The 22193-nt window shown below is 41.4% G+C and overlaps 1 protein-coding gene across 3 annotated transcripts in view; it reads left to right on the top strand.

Moving 5' to 3' along the window:
- The window catches only part of CAMK2B (calcium/calmodulin dependent protein kinase II beta), a 179107-nt gene that overhangs the window by 81663 nt on the left and 75251 nt on the right, over positions 1-22193 (top strand). For all 3 annotated transcript variants that reach the window (XM_063311399.1, XM_063311398.1, XM_063311400.1), the window contains exons 3-5: positions 7226-7285; positions 14968-15022; positions 21463-21528. In XM_063311399.1, coding sequence (XP_063167469.1) covers positions 7226-7285; positions 14968-15022; positions 21463-21528 — 181 coding nt within the window. The remainder of the gene's footprint in view (positions 1-7225; positions 7286-14967; positions 15023-21462; positions 21529-22193) is intronic.

Here is a 22193-nt window from a genome sequence, read left to right as displayed (position 1 = left end):
GTGGAGGAAGTGTGTGCGCCCGCGCCCGTGCGCACACACACACACACACACACACACACACACACAAAATGTGTTACTTCTTTATGCAGAAGAAAACACAGATGCCCCTTGTGGCCACTACTGGAAGGAGGTTGACAAAATTCCAGAGGCCTCGCTGGCCTCCTTTCTCTGCCTTTATTCTTTCCAACCCAACAGAACCTTGGAAACGATCTGAAGAAGCTTGTGGTTCTTTGTGTCTCTCCCGTCAGCATGACAACTCTGTGAAAACTGAACAGAATGGGATCCAAACGGGTGTGGGGTGAGCAGCCAGGAAAAGGAAGGTCAAGTGTGAAAATGTCCTGTGCATGTCTCCATTCCCATAAAATGTCCATTGTACCTTTTATGTGTGCTTGCAGAAGTTGACCTCAGTACTCCTCATGGGAATCAACTGAACTAACCTCAGAAGTTGTTCCTCCTAGTTGGGTTGGTGGCACCCTTTAGACTTGCAGTCCAGTCAGTGATCTGTCCTTCTCTGGCTTGCAACCTGATTACAGGCTGCTAATTGCGGCTGGCTGTCAGCTGGATGAATGTCTGTAAAGTAGTAATTGCAAGGATATGCTGTTTTGTTGGTGGGAGCGCTGGGCCATAGACATAGTTTCAAACAGAGCTGGCCATTATGTTCTGTGGGGCTTTTCTGATAATCTGGAAGAACAGAACCCCTTTTATGAAAAAGACACCTAGCTGCTCTATTTATCAGTACTGTACCACCTAATCGCATTGCTATCACGTTGTCCCCTTTTGATTTGGTGGGCCTTCAAAGATGCACAGTTTTTCTGTATCATACAATTGTAGTTTCTGGGGCAGAGAACTGGGTGGTGGCATTCCATCCCTGAACACAGGGATCATAATAACTGTCTCTGTTTGAGCAGCAAGCGTACACCAGGGAACCCCCTCCTCAATACTAATTTAGAGAAGTGGTGTTAGGGAAAGCGAAGTTTGATTCTGTGCTATGTAGGGCTGTACTGTGCTGTGTTGTGAGAGCTAGGAGCATAAAGTGGCAGAAGGAATCCGTTTGGATTTGCAATGCCTCTTAGGACCATCCATATCAAACAGTGTAAGATGCTTTTTTTCTCCTCCTAGTATTGGTTGAATACTTTAATGCAAAGAGGTATGCATTTCAGCTTGGCTTGGAAGCCAGCGTTAGTTTCCATTAAGTTGGTTGGAGTATAGCAGCTTTGCTCCTGAGTACAGACAGAGTGCTTTTCTTTTTCCACTGAGAAGGGTGGGGAATAGAAAGCAAAGCAAAGGGAAACGTGACAGATCAGCACAGAAGGCCACGGACGGTTTCTGATCTGAAGAACTGAGGGGCATAACAGAATTGCTGTCTGGACAGCGGAAAAGCACCCTGTTTGACCAGAGGATATTTGTCTCCTGACAAATCTACTGCAGTTTGCTTGGCAGCACTTCAGTTGCTGGAATGCAACCATTTCTTTCCTTATCTTTTCTTTTTTCCCAATAGCCCAGCCCATAGTTACTAGCCAACATCCAGGATATCCTTATACGGGTGCCTTTATTACAGACTCCATTTGGGAACTCACAACAAAATCTTTTGTCAGAAAAGATTAGAGGGGGTTGGAGGGTTGAAACTATTAAGAAGGCTAATGGCAGGCCTTTCACTGCTCACCTGAGCTTAACTTTTACTAAATGAAGCATTTGTTCTGGTGATTGGCATGCTAAATATGGCCAGCTGTCAACCCCTGGAGTTTCCTACCTTTGCTCTTCTACCTTTCCCTTTCCAACATGCAAATATTTGCTTTGTTCTCTCCTTCTGGGTGTTCTTGGCTAATGAATGGAGGGCACTGATTGTGGCACAGAGGAGGAGGAATCTTTTCAGAGTAAAAATTTCAGGGACTAAGTTCCTCACAAGCTCTTCAGAACTTGTAATTGATACCATCATACCAGTCTCCTAGAAAATGGGTTCTGCATCTAGCAACAAAAACGTTTAGGGCAGCACTCTTTTCCCTGAGTTCATATAACACTAAGCCAGAATGTGATTTATTTAACAAAGATGGGCTAAATAAACCATGGCTTAGCAGGATGCCCAAACACACACACTTTGGATGGAATTAGAATTTTCGCACTCCTATCTGTTTGCATGGAGAATGGCTTCATAAGCGTTTCAGTGAGAAATAGAGCAAAGTAGTATCTGAATGATTAAGAATGATTTTTCCCCCCTTTCTGGGAAAGTGTGACCAGGCAGTTCTTATTTTTGGAAACACTGTACGTGCATTGCTTGTGGCACATGTGCATAGGAAGCAGGAAGTGCAAAGGCTGCAAGACATGTGTGAATTCCATTTGCACCAGAAATTTGTGTATTCCTTAAGGAGCTAACAAAACCCAAATCCTTTTTAGAATCTAACAGTGATACAGAGGAATAGGATTTGCAACACATATCCAGCTTCCTCTATGTATGGGTAATGTCCCAAATGCAACTAAATGTTTCAAAATTCAATTCACCTCTCAACAGTTCTGTAACAAGAAAGCCACGGCAATAGTTCTTCCATTCTGTGACAATAAAGCAGAATAGAAATGAATGAAAAGATGAACAATTAAAATTGGAATATTAGCTTTATGTAAACATCAAACTAAGCCATAATGTAGTTTGACTTCGGATTAGCATATTGTGTGAATCCATTCTGGTTTATATCTTTGTAGTTTGTAAATCATGATTTATAGCTGAGTGCATTCTATGAATCCAACTGGCTGTAGTTTGTTGTGGTGGTGGAATGTCTCCCTGAGGAGAGTGGACAGGAGAGCGCATTCCAGGCTGACAAATGTTCTCACGGTTTGCTTTCCTTGGAGAAGGGCCGAGGAAGAAAGTTAGACTCGGCCCGCCTTAGATTCTGAAGAGGATTTTTCCATTCAGCTCTGTTAAGGGATCTTTAGTATGGCAAGATTCTGTGTATGGTAGAGAATAATAAAGAAACTAGAGACTGCATCTGACTCAGCGTGGTTCTCTTCGCTGCTTTCTCTGACAGCTGTAAACCACTTTTCTTCTTTTTGGTACCTTCAAGACAGTGTTGACTCCTGGTGACTGCTTGGACTAGCCCCTGCAGTTTTCTGGGTAATATTTTCAGAAGTGGTTTGCCATTGCCTTCTTCCTAGGGCTGAGAGAGAGGGACTGGCCCAAAGTTACCCAGCTGGCTTCGTGCCTAAGGCAGGACTAGAACTCCCAGTCTCCTGGTTTCTAGCCTGGCGCCTTCACCACTACACCAAATTGGCTTTCATTGCAAACCATAGCTTAGTGTTATGTGCAAATTCAAGTCAGAAAATTGACTACAGTTCTTTTAAATTGTACAAAAGAATAGTTCTAATAGTTAGACAATGGGTGCCTTGAGACTGATTGGTTTCGGGGCTATCAATCGGAAGATACTGTGCAGGCATTCTAGCATTTCCTCCATAACATATTCTTTAAAAAATAAGTGGTGAGAAAACATAGAAAGATTACAGCTGGAAGAGGAAAATGCTTCGATCCCAGTGAAATCCATTTTCCTCTGCATTCTTTAATGAGGCAGGGCAGTTACATAATGGAAATGGTTCTTGTTGCAGTATTGAGTAGCATGATTCAGAACAGGGTAGTCGTAGAAAATGAAAGGAAACCCCTGCTAAAGCAGATATAATGCTTTACCATTTACTCTTAGTAGTACTAATAGCCATTAAGTTAAGAAGTTATACATTGTAGTGGGATTCAGCGTTAGATATTTTGGGGCAATCTGTGTTTTGTTCATTTGTTAATGCATCTGTTTGGCGAAAGGATTTGTGACCTTCCATTCTAAATCAGTTCCCTAAGCATCTCACAGCAGTTAAACTGTCCCATAATTAAATTAATTAATTAGAACAGATGAAAGAGTCAGAGAGAGTAGGGAGATTTTTGACAAGGGATCAAACATGCCAAAGGCCTGCTGAACAACGAAAAACCTGGGTGGAAGACAGGGCTGGTGTGGAGTTTGCGAATAAGAAAGGAAGCTTGAAAGCAGGAGTTTGTCATGCTCAGCTTAGTGGTTTTGCAAAGAGGGCTGGAGAATTGTTGCTAAATGCTTGATGGACCTTTCCATTTTCTTCAGTGCCTGATGGTAAACAGCCTGTCAGTCCTTCAAGGTAGTCCAGCCAAGAAGCACAGCTACTGTATGGTTACTAGCTCTATCTTTATTGTCAGGTTGCATTAACAGAATCTTGCAAGTTGAAAGTACCCCTCCCTTGCTTTACTTTTACTCTCCTGAAGACCAAGGAGGGTCCCTTCTGAGATGCTTTCTCCACCCCCATTCCTCCTTTGGACTCAAATTTCATTTATCAAACCATTGTCTGGGTTGCGGCTCTTCCCTCTCTCTCCCAAGGTCATTCCCACATACCATGACACAGTCCCACCCCTGCAAATTCTGGTTCAGATCAGTGGGATTGCTCATGAGCAGGATCTGTGACACTGCTTTGCATGAAGGAAAGTGCCTGTCTTGGAAATACACTGGTCTGTGTATTTTGTACATTTTATTAATATTATCATATTTATATCCCACTTTATTTTGTACACTCAAGGAAATGTACAAAAAGGAGGGGGGATATAGGGAATTTAGAGGTCAGAAGGCAAGACAACAATTTTTTGTGTGTCGACGGAAATAATCAACTGCAGTTTGGAGGTTTTATATCAGCTGCATAAAGGTGAACATCCATTTCTATTCTTCCACTGTCATATTTCACCATATGATTATTTCTTATGATCAGTTCTTCAGTTGGGTGGAATCAATGCCCCTTTAATCATGCTTCACTTGATTCATAATAATTGCCTTCAATGCTTCGTTCACTTGTACAGTCTGGATGATATGGCTAGAAAATGCATTTTCTGGTGTATCACAGATTAAATCTTCCAAAGCTAAAGATAGACAGATATACCTTGAGAATTAAATGTTCAATCCCTTCTGAGCAGACACAACTTCCAGACTGATCCATCTTAGCAGCAACCGATTCTTACTAGAGAACCACCTACTTGCAATTCTGATTGTTATCCTGGACAGCAATCTTGTCTGTCATGAAGTAATCTGTTTGCCTTTTCCTGTATATATGTTTTCTTGTGTGTGTGTGTCTTTCTCTCTCTCTCTCTCTGTGTAAACATGAAAGAAAGAAATAATGAGCAACCAGCTTTATTCTTTCTATTATCACATGGTGAAACTTGCTTAAGTTAGAAAAATATGCCGATCGATCGATTGATTGATTGATCAATGCAGTCCTTGTTTAGCAGCTGCCACGTTTAGCGATTGTTTGCACTTATGACAGTGATGAAAAAGTAACTTTACAACCAAACTTCACATTTATGACCTTCGCAGGTCTATAAAGCAAAGAAAAGCTGAAGTAAGATCATAAGCACAGTCGCAGTTTCACTTAGCAGCTGTTTTGCTTAATGACCAAGTTGCTGGCCCCAATTGTTGTTAAACAAGGACCACCTGTAGATACAAACTTGTCGTACTACAAAATTGGAGGCATGAGGAGCCAGCTTCGTTCCTTTATTACCCCATGGTGAAACTTGCTGAAGCTTAGATAAAAATGCTGACACACATATACACACACACATTCATGTATGAAATTGTCACACTATCAAATTGGAGGCAGCAGACAGCTCCTTTATTGCTATGCCTGTATGCATTTCCCTCCAATCTGCCACCAACTGTAACATTCTTATCCTGTTTTGTGTTTTTGTTCTTATTTTACAGTTAACTTGTTTTATTTTGAACTCTGGTTTCTGTCTTTCCCTCCGTTATGGCAACTGAGCCCAATTTTTAATGTGTTTAATTGCTGAAGAATCTTTTTTTTAAAAAAAAAGCTGATTTAATCTATAGGCCTCTACAGAAGTGATAATTATAAGCTATGATAAACTTCCTTCAGTTTGCCGAGACGGAAGAGCCGGTCTTCTAACAATAAGAGCAATGGCATCCTTGCCTCTTTCTCAGGAACAGCGGTGGATGTTACAATATCTTCTGATAGAAAAATCATGTTAATTCTGTGTTGCGCCAAGTACTTCCTTTTGTTCCTACTGAATTCTACTGAAGTTCTCCAGTTTTGAGAAAGTGAGAGCTTCCTTAATCCCATTCATAATATAGGTGAGAATGAAAAGGGAGCCACATTTCATTGAAAAGGTAAAATATCTGAGGGGGGGAATATAACAGAAACCATTGAAACAGCTTCAGTCCTGCATATTATTAGCAGTTTGGATTGAATTACTTACTATATCCCTTTAAAGAGTAGCTGATTTGGCAAAATAGCTGGACATGTACATATTTAGAGCAGGGCAATTTGAGGGTGTTCAGAAAAATCCCACATGGTTTTTGTAACATTTGCTGGAACTATCCTTTTAGTGAAAGTAGAACGAACTTTTGATTACTGGGTGGATTAGAACTGTAATAAATAATAAAGTGGCTGAACATCTTGCTATTCCTGAGATTTAATTCCTCAGCGATCCTTATTTGAATCACCATCTCACTGAAATAGGGTTGGTTTTACCTCTTTCTGTATCATACCATGAAAAGCAACATATTCTATGGAGATGTCAGGATTTCGCATTTATGAAATGCCCTCTTCTAAGATAACAGGCTAATACGAATATTGATTTCATTTTATTATCAAGTAAAGGGCCATTTATTCACTAGGTTTCTAAGTCTCGCTGATACCAGCTCTGTTTGTTTTTACAGCTCATGCTGTGCATCGCTACTTACTTGTTTTGTTTTTATTGTTCTAGGATGTACCAATATGTATTTTACTTCAGTAAACAAACTTATATTTTGCATATTCAATATTTTAAATGCTTTAATTAGATCCCCCCTCCCAAAAGAAAGTGGGGCACATCAATGCATGTACAAAGTGATGCACTGGATTTTGCTTTTTAAATATGCAGGAAGTGGATGGAATCAAGTGCCCTAGGATATAAAAATCAAATCACTTCAAGTAGAAAACTAGCTTATCAGAAAAGTGGACTGGGCTACTCTGTTTGGTGCTATTTTATTTTTTATTTTTTTGTTAAAGCCAACAGCTTGCAACAATAGCTTCCAGCTTATATTGGAAGCAACATAGTTCTGAATTCTGTTGCTTTTAGTGTATTGAGAAATGTTGATATCTCTCCTTGATGTTCTGGTAAGAAACCTAATATTATGGAATCTGACTTGCATGACATGTTAAAGGACGTGTATTCTTCTTACTTTTCCAGATCACCAGAAGTTGGAGCGAGAAGCTCGCATCTGCCGTCTCCTGAAGCATTCCAACATTGGTAAATATTGTTCTGCGGAGATGGAGATGGGGATGGGGATGGGGAAGAACCTTTGCTTCAAATGAGGGGGTTGGGATGGTGTATATGGTGCATATGATGATTCTTTATATGATATATATTCTCGTGGCAGATTTGTGGGTACAAACACACTTTCATCAAAGGACAGGACAAAGGAATGATTGTTCACTCACAGGAGTTGACATTTTGATTCTCACTAAGGCAGAGAGGATGACTTCAAGAATCTGTTCCTACCAGAACTAAACCTGGTTGTGTTCTTGCTCTTATATACAGGGATGCTTTTCTTGGCTGCAGTCACTTTTAATGTTTTAAGCTCTAGGACCCTGCATTATGTAAATCAGTTTTCATTTTTCCTTTTGTGGGTTTAAATGTTTAAGCAATTTTAAATGTTGGTTTATTTTATTTTGTTTTATTTTATTTTATTTAAAAATGATTATTACAGGATTGGTCTTTTAATTTTTGAATCCTTGAACACTGCTTTGAAAACTCTTTTCTTGATGTGAGAGTTAGTACATAAACAGTAACACCACATTTGACGTCTCCAACTAGGACACCCTTATCCTAGGACAGGGATTAACATCTGTCTAGCAACTAAATGTTTGGATGGATGAGTGGCTGATAAAAAGAAAACTGTGATGACAAGTCCACTAGTTACTTTCTCTCAGCAGGGCATTAGCGTTTACTCCCTGAGCCCCCACTTTAAAGCTAACATTTAAATAGGGATGTTTCTCACTATACTGCATGCTTTAAACTAACCATACAATTTGGGTGGTTCTGGATTATTTGGAATGTTCTACGGTCAGGTTGATAAGCAGCCGTGTTGATGAAACTACTGTTATGCCATTATATATTCAGCAGTACAAATTCTGTACAAAAATTATGTGTTTGTGCATGCTAGATCAGGGAGCACACATACACACACCACCGACAGAGAAAGAGAGTGTGCAATTTAATGTGTTACTTCCAGTCACATGGCATGCAGACTGTCACAATATTATTAGTTTTCCCTGTTGCCTTCATGGGTAGACATTTGCAGTGGTCCACCTGCAAGTGGTTATAGAACTTCCAACTTGCATTGAATAATATTAAGAATATCCTGCACACTGTTCCAGTAAAACCTTTGCAGTAGATTTCCTCTTTGCCATCCTCTTATGGACTAAGGAGAAGAGAAAAAGGCAACACTTGAAAAGAAAAACTGATTGATGGAGACTTTTCTTACCATATTTGTGAATTTTCTACATAAGTATAAACTCTAGTGTGATATTATGGTAGTTCTGCTTGTGTAAGGATGGAATGGCTAATTGCAGCTGGGTGCTCCAGCCTTACACAGAGCTGAAGAAGATGGCTGATGGGGAACAAGTGAAAGCCTTTGGAGCCAGAGGCATGAGCAGCCATTAACTCTCAGAACAAACAGAACAAGCTGTCACCACAGAGGAGAGCCATCAAAGAAGAAGAGAGGAAGGGGCGGGACAGAAGCAGAAGGCGGGAGGCTTAAAAGAGAAGGTGGGAGGAAGTAGGCCCCATTCGTGGCTTTAACAGAGTTTGATACTGTCCCAATAAAGAACTATGCATATCTCTATAGCTTGTGCTGTGAGTTGCTGGATTTGAGGCATAAAGAACAAGAACCTCACAGCTTGTGGACTTTACGCTGATATTGGTTGGCTATTATGGAACCCTGACGTGGGCAGCTGATCCAGAGGGTTTCTTTTTTTAATCTTAGTAAGATGGGCCATATTTTGCCCTTTCCCACTTTTTCTGGCTCCACATTTGTTTCTGACTTAAAATCAGGATGCAGCATTAGACTTTAAATCTCTGAAATGCCTGGGAGTAGCTGAAGTTCATACCCCCGGCAAGGACTCAAGCTGGAGGAGACGGAATGGTTTCCAAGGAAAAGTAGAATCAGGACCTTCTTTGTAGATTTTTTTTTTTTTTTTAGAGGGGGAGTTCAGAGCCTATAGGGACGCGGTGGCGCTGCGGGTTAAACCGCTGAGCTGTCAATCAGAAGGTCAGCGGTTCGAAACCACGCAGCGGGGTGAGCTCCCGTTGCTAGTCCCAACTCCTGCTCACCTAGCAGTTCGAAAACATGCAAATGTGAGTAGATCAATAGGTACCGCTTCGGCGGGAAGGTAACGGCGTTCCGTGTCGTCATGCTGGCCACATGACCCGGAAGTGTCCTATGGACAACGCTGGCTCTAAGGCTTAGAAACGGAGATGAGCACCGCCCCCTAGAGTCGGACACGACTGGACTTTACGTCAAGGGAAACCTTTACCTTTTTTTCAGAGCCTACTGTGATGTTTTCTCCATTTACTTTTAGTTACTTGGTCACACACACGCACAAAGATGGCTTGATTTTGATTAACCATAAAGGTTTGGCATGAATATTTACACTTAAGAGTGGTTTTGAAATTACGATGAGTTTAAAATGTAGCCTTCATCAATAATTGTTGCCCAAACCCGTACACTATTTATTCTAGAGATCCCCTTGGATTTTGCATTAACATCGTCAGTCCATGCTCAACATCCATGGAAGTTTAGTTTGCCATTTCATTCCTCTCCATTCTGGACAAATCTTCTACCTTTATATCAGTTTCGCCTGCCTGATCTTAAGGCTGTTTAGCAAACTATTAATACCAAATTTCATGAAGCTGAAAGTTAGTTTTACTTTTGTGGCAATGCATATGCTATTGTGAGATGGAGCCTCTCCATCATTCTATCTCCCAAGGTTGTTTGGAAGATATAAACAGAATTAATTCCACTGGTGTCCCTTCCTCTGCTTTATTTTGAAGAAAAGCAGGCTATAAATGCAAAGACAGTGCTCCGCAGTTGTCCTTATGTAGTACGGACGTGCATCTTTTCCTTGAGCAACAGGTCAATCTGCCCCCTCTGTTCCCAGTGCTGCTGCATGGAGCCACCTTTAGAGAATATTGCAAATCCATTGCAGTTGCTAATGACAACCAGGTTGGTAGAACAAGAGCTTCTAGGAAGCATCATCTTGTCCAGGTCTCTCTCTGTCTCAAACAAGTGATCAATTAAAACTGAATGCTGCCTTCCTGCTCACTGTAATGCGCTCAGTGTGTTTATGCCAGTTATTTTGTTTTAATCCTTATGGGGCTTTTTGACTCTTCTAAAACATCTTCTGCCCCCCCCCCATGCATTAGTTTCTATGGAAACTGTGTCGTCATGGGTACCTTCTGGGTAGGTTTAGAGACAGCCACAAGTGCAAAAGAAAAAGGAACCGTTTATTGTATAATGAAGCTGAAATAGATGCACTTCAGCTTCAGTCTTCCTAGAAATGTATAGGGCACTTGTACAGGAGTGTGCCCAGAAAGTTGATTTGCTTGGGTTGAGTGAAGCTGTCAGGTAGTTTGTTTGGTTTTGACTTCATGCAATATGTGAACCAGCCCTTGTGGACTGTGAACAGTGGATTAGGGCTTAGTACAATGTCTGAATCCACCAATTATGGTTTACTCAGCAAATCATGGATTTGCTTTGACTGATGGAAGAGCTCAGTCTTGCTCTCAGTGCACGATGTAAACCCCTTAGGCTTTGAAATGAAAGTTCTTCAAAGGGTTTTAAGGAAGTTAGGTATTCATCATCAGGAGAAGTGAGGAGACACTAATCTTACCTGAACCTCCTGGTTTGGAAATAGTGAAATTAGGTAGGTGACAATTATTCCCTGAACTGTGAGAGGTACTCAGTCGACTGGATAGGAGTCACATCCCAGTCTACAGTATAATATGAAAAACCATGCGCCTTATATTTTCCATTAATTGAGAAATCAGTTTCTCTGAGATCTTCCCCAATCTGAAATCCTTTCCTTTACTGTCTGTAGCTGTCTGTTATCATTGAAAAGTTTTGTGTCCCTCTCAGTCACATTCAATCTTCCGTGCTTTTTGGCTGCCTACTGTAAGTTATAGCACTGCAGATGGATCTAGCCATTGGAAGTGAAATGCCTTATCCATAATACATTAAGGACAGACCATCAATTGGAGCTGGAGTTTGGTTTTTTGCTTTACAGCCAAACTTGTATCCTGCTTATAAGCTTGGCCCTGTATTTGTGTTTCCTGCTAGACGTTTTCTCCTGACTGGAGAACTTTCTAAGGCATCATCATCTATTTCCAAATGAACCCCCCTCCCCTTTTAACTTAATTAGCCTCATTTTGGTGAGGAGTAATATATCTCTCCCAAAGCTACATAGCAGAAGCAAAATTCTGAAAGACATATTTTCCCTTGGTTCTTCAGGGAAAGAATCATGTTCCTTTTCACTGCTCTTATTTCCCTACACCAGTTCTACTTGGCAGCCAAATTAAATCTTCTGTTTGGCTTTTTGCAGCATTGGGGTGCTTTAGCCTGAAGAGGTGCCCTTGGAAAAGGAGATGAGTGTGTATGTAATACAAAGCAAGCTTAACATTAAATATAGGTAAAAAGAGACTTGGTTTATCTCAGAGACCGTAACATGTAAACATTGCCAGCAGCATCTTGCTACCATTATCACTTTCTATTTATTTTTTTAAACAAACAAACAAATATACATCATAGCCTAATTGGAACTAGCATGCACATGGTGGAGAAAGACTAGGTGTTTTCCCAAAATCTTTGGGTCTGCAAACAGACCTGTCCAGGAACTTCAACAGTAGATTTGAAGAAGCCATTCCATTGTAAGGTCCAGAAGCTAGAAAGGGGTAGTTAACCCCTTTAAACATGCATACATCCCCATGTGAATTCAAACAAAATGCCATGGGTAAAGAAAGAATAAACTTGAAACAAGGAATGGCTTCAGATTAGGTTCATAGAAGCCATGCTGAAGCCTGCAAGATTTTCAGCTCTAATTTCGTTTTGGAAGAAGGATGATTTGTATTTCCCTGTGTGCTCTTCCAAGGGTTCCCTGCTGTGCTGCGTGATGCTGTTTTGCTTCAATACTACTGAAAAAAAGCTATGTATTGAGTCTGGTTTCTTTTCCAAATAACCAGTGCAGAACTGCAGAGGTGTTGGCATGTTGTGGTCAAAAAAGTCAAGATGATGGTTGGGATGGTGTGATTGAAGCTCTGCCTGTTTTTATGTGTGTCACATGCAACATACATACATACATAAAAAATGGACGGAGCATTGATCACACCAACACAGCCACCATCTTGACTTTTTTGACCATGCCCTGTAGACAGCCCCACTAAACTGTCTTCTGGGGCTGCTCACTCCTGTGGGTCTAGAGCTGATCTTGGAGTGTTGCAAAGAATACACCACATCCAAGTCCGGGCTTGTGTACTTATTTATTTATCAAATTTGTATGATAAATTATTATTTGTTTTATTATTTTTATGTATTTGAATTTATTAGCTGCCCAACTCCAATGGACTCTGGTAAACATTAAAATGTCCATACCAAAAAAGATTACAAGTAAAAATAATGTAACCCTCTACCTCCATAATTAAATTAATAATGTCCCTACGTACAACAATCCTGTAGCAATTACGCAGCACCCCGCAACGTAACTGAGCAGAATAGCAAGATGATATTCAACTGCCAAAGGCCCTCTGGAATAACTCACTTTTTATTGCTTTCCATAAACATCCAAAGGGACCCTATTCCATAATGCTGGTGGTGTGATGGGGTAATATTTATCTCCTATCTTCAGCCCTTCTAATCTCATGGAAATGTTGGATTATTAGGAATTCTATGGGGAATGTACAGTTCTCTAATCAGGTTCAAGGCAGTCTTGAAAATATCTGTTGGTTATAACATATTTGGTTCCCCTATTAATACTGTAAATTTACCAGTACATTATACTCACCCTAATTCTCTTGCTACAGAAACATAGTACTGGTCTTTGAAAGAAAAGAAGTATTGATTATGTTACTAAGATCCAAAAGAGAGTTTTGAAAAAATCCAGTTATATGGTGGGAAGCCCTCAGATCCATGCAGGAATCTCAATTAAAGCATTAGGTGGGAGCCTCTTTTATCCTAGATCTTGGATGATGAGGCCTATCCTGTGAGAGAGGCTGTTGCTTACTAGTGTGATGTGGAAGTATTCCTTCAAAATTGTATCCCAGTTACTAGCAAAAAGGTTTCTTCAACCTATTGAAGAAGTCTGTCTTACATCAGGAGTAAATCTCTTTTCTCTCTGCTTGTGATCGACATATGTAAGTCGGTGCAGTGTAGCACTTAGAACCCCACAATAGAATTGCAGGGAGCTGGGTTCTACAGCCCCCGCCCCCCCAACTATGAATCACACTGGATGACTTCGGATTTGTGACTGTAATTCAGCCAAACATATCTGGGCAACACCCCTGTAGGGCAAGAAAGAAGGTCAGGAATATGTACCCTGCAGTGAATGTGTTCCAGGAGTAAGTGAAGTTTTAGCTGAATTTGGAAAGTTGCCGCTTTTGAGTCAGCCTGTCAGGCTAGACTCACACCATTTTCACTAGGTGATCTGCAAGATGGTTCCTTCTTCTGTTCCGTTTTTATCTTAGGCTTAGGCACATGACGAGTTTTATTTTTTATTTTTAGTCAGGTTTAATTTTTGCTTCCATGGGGAGCAAGAAAATTCTTTTCTGGATATTTGATATTTATAGGAATGTTCCCTGCCCCTGCCATCTTCTACAACCCCACCCCCCCTGTTGAATTTCTATGGATTTGGTTTGGTTTCTCCTTAACGGAGTTGCAGCGCTGACATGCCATGAGAGACCTATGGATCTTCTACCCTATTAAAATTCAAACTTATTCAAATAAACATGTGACGGAGAATCATTAACAAAAAGAACAGCTGATGCAAATTAAATTCATTGTTATATTGTTAAAAATATGTATGCATTCATTAAAATTATGGTCCCACCCCCCTTCATTGCATGTTGCTAAGTTCTTTGGTACATTTTGAAATACAACCATTTTTGAAAACTTGTGCATGTTTAGGGGATCAGGTTTTAGACTCCAATAATCAATTTTCATTTTCACTGTGACTTGAGGCACCTCTTATGCTGCTTTGTTGGGATTTGTAACCTGATCCTGTAATGGAGTGTTGAGCAGTATAGGTTCAATTTGGGAAAAAAAGAAAAGAAAAAGAAAGAAAGAAAGAAAGAAAGAAAGAAAGAAAGAAAGAAAGGTTAGTATTAGACTCTTATAGAAGGAAGGCCAGTGGTGGAAGTTAGTAAAAATGAAGCTTCATAGTCAGGATCTGTGATTCTCCGGTTTTGCTTGGTTTTCTTTGATGCTCGTGAAAATGGGATTCTAGACAAGATGGACATGTAGATTCTAGTCCAGAAAGCCCAGACTTAATTATGGCCTAATTTTCCCCATCCAAGTAGGTTTATTGGCAGACAACAGCATAGTGCAGATATCACAAAGGGTATTAGAGATCCAAATCCAACAGGATTTTGGAGGGGAAAGATGATGAAGCAGTAGGACAGCAAAAATGCCAAGATAGTTGGGATCTGCAGATGATGGAAGGCAGAAGGGCACCTATTTTGTTGGAGCCATTTCTTGGAGATAAGATGCTGAATCCTAGAACCTTGTGAACTGGCTACATTGAGTGCAGCGTTACGACCCTACCTGGATTTGCCATCTGTGAGATTATGTAGAACACCAAATAGAGTAGAAGGGTGGTAAAAGGTACTAAGAATTTAGGGAGTATTTTGCCCAATGTAACACCTTCTTTGTGCTTCTTTTGCAGTTCGCCTCCATGATAGCATATCCGAGGAAGGCTTCCACTACCTCGTCTTTGATCTGTAAGTCCTCTTTGGTCCTGATGTAGTAATTGTTGCTCCAGAACCTCTTGACCAGCCAAGGCCTTTCTGGAATTCACTCACCTTTAGAGTCTTCTCCTCTGGGCTTCTTTCTGGTGGTGCGTTTTGGCTGCCACAAGTTGATACTCCTCTTTATGGGCCACTTTGGAGAGCCTTATGCTCTCCCTTCCCACCCCTTCCGAGCAAATGTTTGCATGCTGCCACAGGAGCTGAGCAGGCACCGCCATCTTAATGGATGTAGGTGGGCGAAGACTGCAGCTGCAGTGCTGCCATTAGCATAAAGGGGTGGGCAGGGGAGAGAGGGGAAGGAGGCTATTGAAATGATAGTGGTGACTCAGGGACCCTGACAGGCTGTAGAGGCCCAGTGTCATGCTACCATTTTTAAAGACCCAGATTATGCCTGCTAGGAACCACACAGAAGGTTGGCTCCAGGGCTCCAGATGGTGATCTGCCTTGACTCCTCGCCCTCTTTCATTTGGGGGTAGGCCATGTCCTGGGCAAAGTATCTGCCCATGGGGGGAGGCACAGAGACATGGTGTGCTTTGCTTGGCTGCCTCTCACTTGATTTCCAGATATAGAAACCAGTGATCTCATCTCCTCCTCCTCTCTGACAGCTCCAGTTAAGCAGTAAACTATATTTAGCTGTCCTCTGAGTCAGTGCAGCCCCTGCTTCTCCTTCTCTCTCTCTCTCCCCTTTTTCCTTGCTTGGAGTCACACAGACCTTGGCATAGCCATGGCTGCAGCAGGAAGAATTGAAAGCTAGCTATAGATTTTTCCTTTCACACCCTGCCCTTATGGCCAAAGGTGGCTCTGAGCCCAGATGCGGGGCAGATCAGGTGCAATACTCCTTCAGTTCCTTGGGGTGCCACTGCAGGCATGTGAGATCAAATCTGGATTCCCTGAACACCTGGTGGATTCAGGTACATACAGTACATGATGAAATGAGGGGGTGGAGGAGTAGCATGTTATGGTCATCCAGTGAAGATGTTTGGAAAGTGCTACTGCCCCCAGTACCCAAGCCTCAATCTAATCAGTTGCAGGAATGAAGTGAGAGCTGAATTCACTTGATTCTCTGCTGTACCTTTGTATCCATTCGGCTCTGTTTCCTAATCTCTGCATTTCTATCATTCTTGTGCACTTCTGGCATACCGCTATTTAACATAACAGCTCCTTTCCCCTCCACCCTCTCTCAAAGTTTTTAATTAATTGTAAGGTTTGGTGGCTTGAAGGGGAAAGTACAGAATTATATACATCACTGCAGAGTGATCAGAATGAACTATTTAATTTGTAATTAAATATAAGTATAAATGTAAATTACAAAGGCCAAATTTAAATTCAAAGGCCAAATTAGGTGCACATCTGTATAATATGTGCTTCCTAGGGCTTGCATTCCACTGAATTCAATGGGCCTTACATTTGGGTGAATGTACTTAGGAGCGTTCCACCAGTTTTACACAACCATAGCAGCCTAACATTTTGCCCGGGTTTAATCAAACAATATGCTTGGGGCAAAGGTGGTGATACCGGTAGCTATTTTTTATTCCTGGTGATGAGTTTAATCACCTGATCTCCATCTGACCACATTTCTTGTGCTTTTAATCACTGGTGCAAGAAGTCCAAATGAGGAAATAGTAAAGCAGTCCTTCTGAACCATTACTGTGTTGAAATAATGGTTCTGTTGTTTGCTGGGCACAATTGAACTCTTGAGTGCTCATCTACCATTGTTCTAATCTTGGCATCTGGACATGGCTTTGAGTAATCTGTCTTCTACCTTCTACCTATCCGACATTGTCTTTAATGATATTGTGTGTTGTTAAGTCAGTGTCAACACTGGGTGAGTTTGTATGATCATTTTTGCTCTAGGGTGTGGATGACAATTTTTTAGTTCCTGACCTGAAGGCTGGGGGAGGTTGCCTGTTTTTGCCCTGGTTGAGGTACAATGTGGTGATGATAATGTGTCTGCCCTTGTCTATTTTGCCATCAAAATGGGTGGGCCAATAACGGAACAGAAAGTAGAGCTGGACTTGAAAAATCAAATAAGATAACCAAAACGGTGAAACAAAAAAATAAAAATAAAATAAAACCAGTCCTCAACAAAACTCTCCAAAAGCAACTGTATTTTTAAAAACCGCAAGGGAATTAGCTTGTTAAATATGCCAGGGAAGATGTTTGGTGAGATTTTGACTGGAGGTCTGAGAGTTGACAATGAATAGCATTTGGGAACTGCTGTGTGGCTTAATGCTGGGCAGACAAGATTTTTGCTCTTCAACAGGTTGTTGAGAAAAGTAGGAATTGAGAAAAGTAGGAATGCAAAAAAGAACACTTATTGCATATCTCTTGATTTAGAGGTGGGGAAGGGAAAGGGTATGGAAAAGTGAATAGGCTTGAATTATGAATTTTTTTGCATGAAGAGGCAGTTGAAGGTTGTTTGTTGAATGAAATAAGAACAGTATATGATGGAAGTACAGTGTCCTAACAGTCAGAAATCACGCTGAGACGAGGAGTAGGTCCCTAGTGTTTATTACTGCTACATAAAACAGAATCCTAACAAACTGAAGAAGCGTGGGAAAAACCCAGACAGATAAACCCCAAAAGTTAAGGCGGATCTGATCTGTGTCTCTTTGAATGGTTGCTTAATTCCTCAGTACTACGCATGCGTTTTCCCCCCTGGATAGAGGCCCCTTCCAGCTCGCCATCAGTACTCATGACATACAGTAAGGAGAATAAATGAAATGCTTAGCAAATGGTTCAACACTGAGTAAAAGACAAGGGTGTGATGTCTCCTTGGTTGTTTAATGCATTTTATGGATAAGTGCATAAGGAACACTTGTGGTGATGTTAGAGATGTGTTCGTTGGGAATATGGATGTACATGTAGTTTCGTAAGCAGATGATGCTGTATTGTTGGCTGAGAATGCAAATGATCTGCAGTGTAGATTTTTTTTTTTAATTGTATGGCATAGCAGTTCAGTGTTCATGCAGTTTTTTTTTCTTGCTGGGAAATCCTTGTGAGGTCCAGCAGCCAGATCTGTAGACTATTTAGCTGTGAGAAGTCACGTTACCCAGGGTGCACCACGAGGAGGCTAGTCTACATCGCACAGAGTTGGGCTGAGAGAGAGGGCCTGGCCCAAGGTCACCCAGCTGGCTTTCATGCCTAAGGAGGGACTAGAATTCACAGACTCCTGGTTTCTAGCCCAGCACCTTAACCACTAGACCAAACTGGCTGTCTTGCAGTGTAGATTGTATGATGCAATAAAGAGTATGGATCTAAAAATTAATATATCGAAGATCGAAGTAGTTACGTTAGTCCAGGAAAATAGAGTGAACAGTTGCAATATATACAGTACATGTTTGTTGTTTATTCGTTTAGTCGTTTCCGACTCTTCGTGACTTCATGGACCAGCCCACGCCAGAGCTTCCTGTTGGTCGTCAACACCCCCAGCTCCCCCAGGGACATGTCCGTCACCTCTAGAATGTCATCCATCCACCTTGCCCTTGGTCGGCCCCTCTTCCTTTTGCCCTCCACTCTCCCCAGCATCAGCATCTTCTCCAGGGTGTCCTGTCTCCTCATTATGTGGCCAAAGTATTTCAGTTTTGCCTTTAATATTGTTGAGGTTTTCCTACTAACGATTAAGACTGCTATTGTACCTAATCATTTTGGCCCGGTGAAGAGGTTGTATTTGATTGTCTCCTCTCACGTGCTTCATGCAAATTGCCTGGGGGGAGGAAACCTGCCCGGACTTGTTTCTTACTTCCTCTTTTTTTCTCTCTGCCGATATGTAGCAAGCCAGGCTTGCTCTCAATGAGAGCTAAGTCCTTTAAATATGTTTTGCTTTTGTTTTGCTTTCTGTAAATAAATTATTTTTATAGATATGCCTGGTGTGTGTGACTTTTCTGATCTCTCCTGGGCTAAAGGCTTTCCCAGCATTCTGCCAACAAATATCATTCCCTCAAGTGAGCAGTCTGGCTTTATTTCCTGGAGGATGGACTGGTTTGATCTTCTTGCAGTCCAAGGCACTCTCAGAATTTTCCTCCAACACCACAGTTCCAAAGCATCTATCTTCCTTCTCTCAGCCTTCCTTATGGTCCAGCTCTCGCAGCCATATGTTACTACGGGGAACACCATTGCTTTAACTATGCAGACCTTTGTTGTCAGTGTGAGGTCTCTGCTCTTGACTATTTTATCGAGATTTGTCGTTGCTCTTCTCCCAAGGATTAAGCGTCTTCTGATTTCCTGACTGCAGTCAGCATCTGCATAATCTTCACACCTAGAAATACAAAGTCTTTCACTGCTTCTACACTTTCTCCCTCTATTTGCCAGTTATCAATCAAGCTGGTTGCCATAATCTTAGTTTTTTTGAGGTTTAGCTGCAAGCCAGCTTTTGCACTTTCTTCTTTCACCTTCATCATAAGGCTCCTCAGTTCCTCTTCGCTTTCAGCCATCGAAGTGGTATCATCTGCATATCTGAGATTGTTAATGTTTCTTCCAGTGATTTTAACTCCAGCCTTGGATTCCTCAAGCCCAGCATGTCGCATGATGTGTTCTGCGTACAAGTTGAATAGGTAGGGTGAGAGTATACAGCCCTGCCGTACTCCTTTCCCAAACTTAAACCAGTCTGTTGTTCCGTGGTCTGTTCTTACTGTTGCTACTTGGTTGTTATACAGATTCTTCAGGAGGCATACAAGATGACTTGGTATCCCCATACCACTAAGAATTTGCCACAGTTTGTTATGGTCCACACAGTCAAAGACTTTAGAATAGTCAATAAAACAGAAATAGATGTTTTTCTGAAACTCCCTGGCTTTTTCCATTATCCATCGGATATTGGCAATTTGGTCCCTAGTTCCTCTGCCTTTTCTAAACCCAGCTTGTGCATCTGGCAATTCTCACTCCATGAATTGCTGAAGTCTACCTTGCAGGATCTTGAGCACATGCCAGAAAACTAGAGCAAGTAGATGAATTTGTGTACCTTCATGGAATATTTGCCAAAAATGGAAAAATGGATTGAAAAATTTAAGACGGTGCAAAGGCTGGTAAAAAGGGAGTGGATAGTATGTGATCAATGGCAAGGAATGAATGTTTGTCAAAAGAAGTGAAAAAGAGCTTTGTATTAGATTGTGCTTCTGTCCACTTTGCTCTATGGAAGTAAGAGTTAGATGTGTCAGGAGAAGTATAAAAATAAATAGAATGCAGTGGGAATGGGATACACAAGAAGCTTGCATGGTAAAATAAGAGAGAGTATAGAGATGAATGGGTGCTGAACAAATGTAGATTGAATAGAAAAGTGAATGACCAGTACAAAAAAAAAATACATTGAGGTGATTTGGCCATATAGGGAGAAGGAAGTTCAAATTGAAAAATAAATACAAGGAGTAAGAATGAATGAGTCGAGCAAAATGAAAGAGTGAGAAAGTTGTGGTTGGATGGAGTTGATGAGATCCTCGGAAAGAAAGATGACTACGTTAAAGAACAAAAGGCAATATATGCATCAGTTTATGAACAAGAATATCTCGCAAGGATAAAAAAAAATATGGAAGCATAGTGAATGGTATTGATGTAAATTAGATTTACCTGCATTTCTTCCCTTTTTTATTTCAGGCCTTAAATGGCTTTGGCTTAATGGCTTTTTACTTGTCTTCTGCACTTGGTGTAACATTGCTTGCAGGGAAATGAGTAGTGTTATGCTTGTATGTATGTGGTTGCTAAATAACTAGTCCTCTATCTAGACGAGGGATAGAATATAAGAACTTCTCCCAAACCTAAAATATTATCCTACCAGGAGAAGAAGCAGAAAGAGAAGAAATAACCTCAGTATAAATATATCATTTTGGGGTAGTTGCAGTGAGATTTTAAACAATATATATTTACCCTCAAAATAAAGTTAGAAAAATTAGGCCATTTCTGACCAAATAAACACAGTTTTGTCACATTAGCAAGCTTTAGCAGATGCTCAACAAAGCCAGTCTTATGCTGGCTCTGATGAGACTCCCTGGTAGAACAGAAATTGGTTTCATGGCAACACTTTTCCTCCTTGAGGTCATGCTCCAAGTCTTTCAGGAACAGCTGAGCTTCAGTGATTGTAATGGAAAAAAGGAATAACCTTGAGGAACAGGAGGAAAACCCCAAGCAAAACAGTGGTCTGATAAAAGAAACCTGAGTCTGGGCCAAAACTGTAACTTGAGAAAGCTTCTCAGACAAGACCCTCCCTAGTTCTCATGAAGATAAAGGGAGGGAGGGGGGAAGCACATCCAGACTTGCAGGATTCTGGTGCTATAACCTTATAATAATAAGAATAGTACTAACATCCATGACTTGGGTTTCCTAGTCTGGTCTGTCTTGAGGGTTGGCAGTGATACACTCTCCAAAACATCCTACTGTCAAATGTCAAATTTTGGTTGAACTCTGGTTTGTGTCACTTGCAGGGTCACAGGCGGTGAGCTCTTTGAAGACATCGTTGCCAGAGAATACTACAGTGAAGCTGATGCAAGGTGAGTGGTAACTCCACATCCACCTGTCCCCCCCTCCATCCTTCTCCCTCCCCCAGCCCCACCCCTTCTTTCTGTTCCCAGATCCCATGCCAGCTTGAACCTGTGTAACATGGACCCATCTGTGATCAGGGAGGTTGGGGTGGGGTTGGATCCATATGGTTGGATTCAAAAGATATCACATGGTTACAGTGAAATTCATATGTCCTTTGGCACCAGTGGTTGCCATAACATGCCCCCATTGCCTCATGCAGTGCTAGCCACCCAAACACACAGACACGCACACACACACTTGGACTGCTGCACTTGATTACTCAGTCCCAGCAGAGGGTGGGGGTCCCATTCATTTCATAATTGTGAAGAAGATGGAATTTCTGAGAGGTGCTACAGGGTGGGAATAGATGCACCTATCCTGATTTCTTCCTGCCCACCCCCTGCCCCCCATTTATACTAAGATACAACAGCTCTGTTTCCTTATTACATCTGATCATTTAAGGACACTCTCTTTCCTAATGGACTTTCACCAGAGCAGGTCATCCCCAGCTCCCAGCTCCTTCTTTGCTAAAGGAAGTGTGACAGGTGAAAGAGATTTGGTTGAAGAGCTGGCTGGCTGGCTGGCTGGCTGGCTGGCTGGCTGGCTGGCTGGCTGGCTGGAGTATGCTCCCACT

The sequence above is a fragment of the Candoia aspera genome, chromosome 9 (genome assembly GCF_035149785.1).
Source record: "Candoia aspera isolate rCanAsp1 chromosome 9, rCanAsp1.hap2, whole genome shotgun sequence".
Lineage (NCBI taxonomy): Eukaryota > Metazoa > Chordata > Lepidosauria > Squamata > Boidae > Candoia > Candoia aspera.
This window is presented reverse-complemented; position numbering and strand designations above follow the sequence as displayed.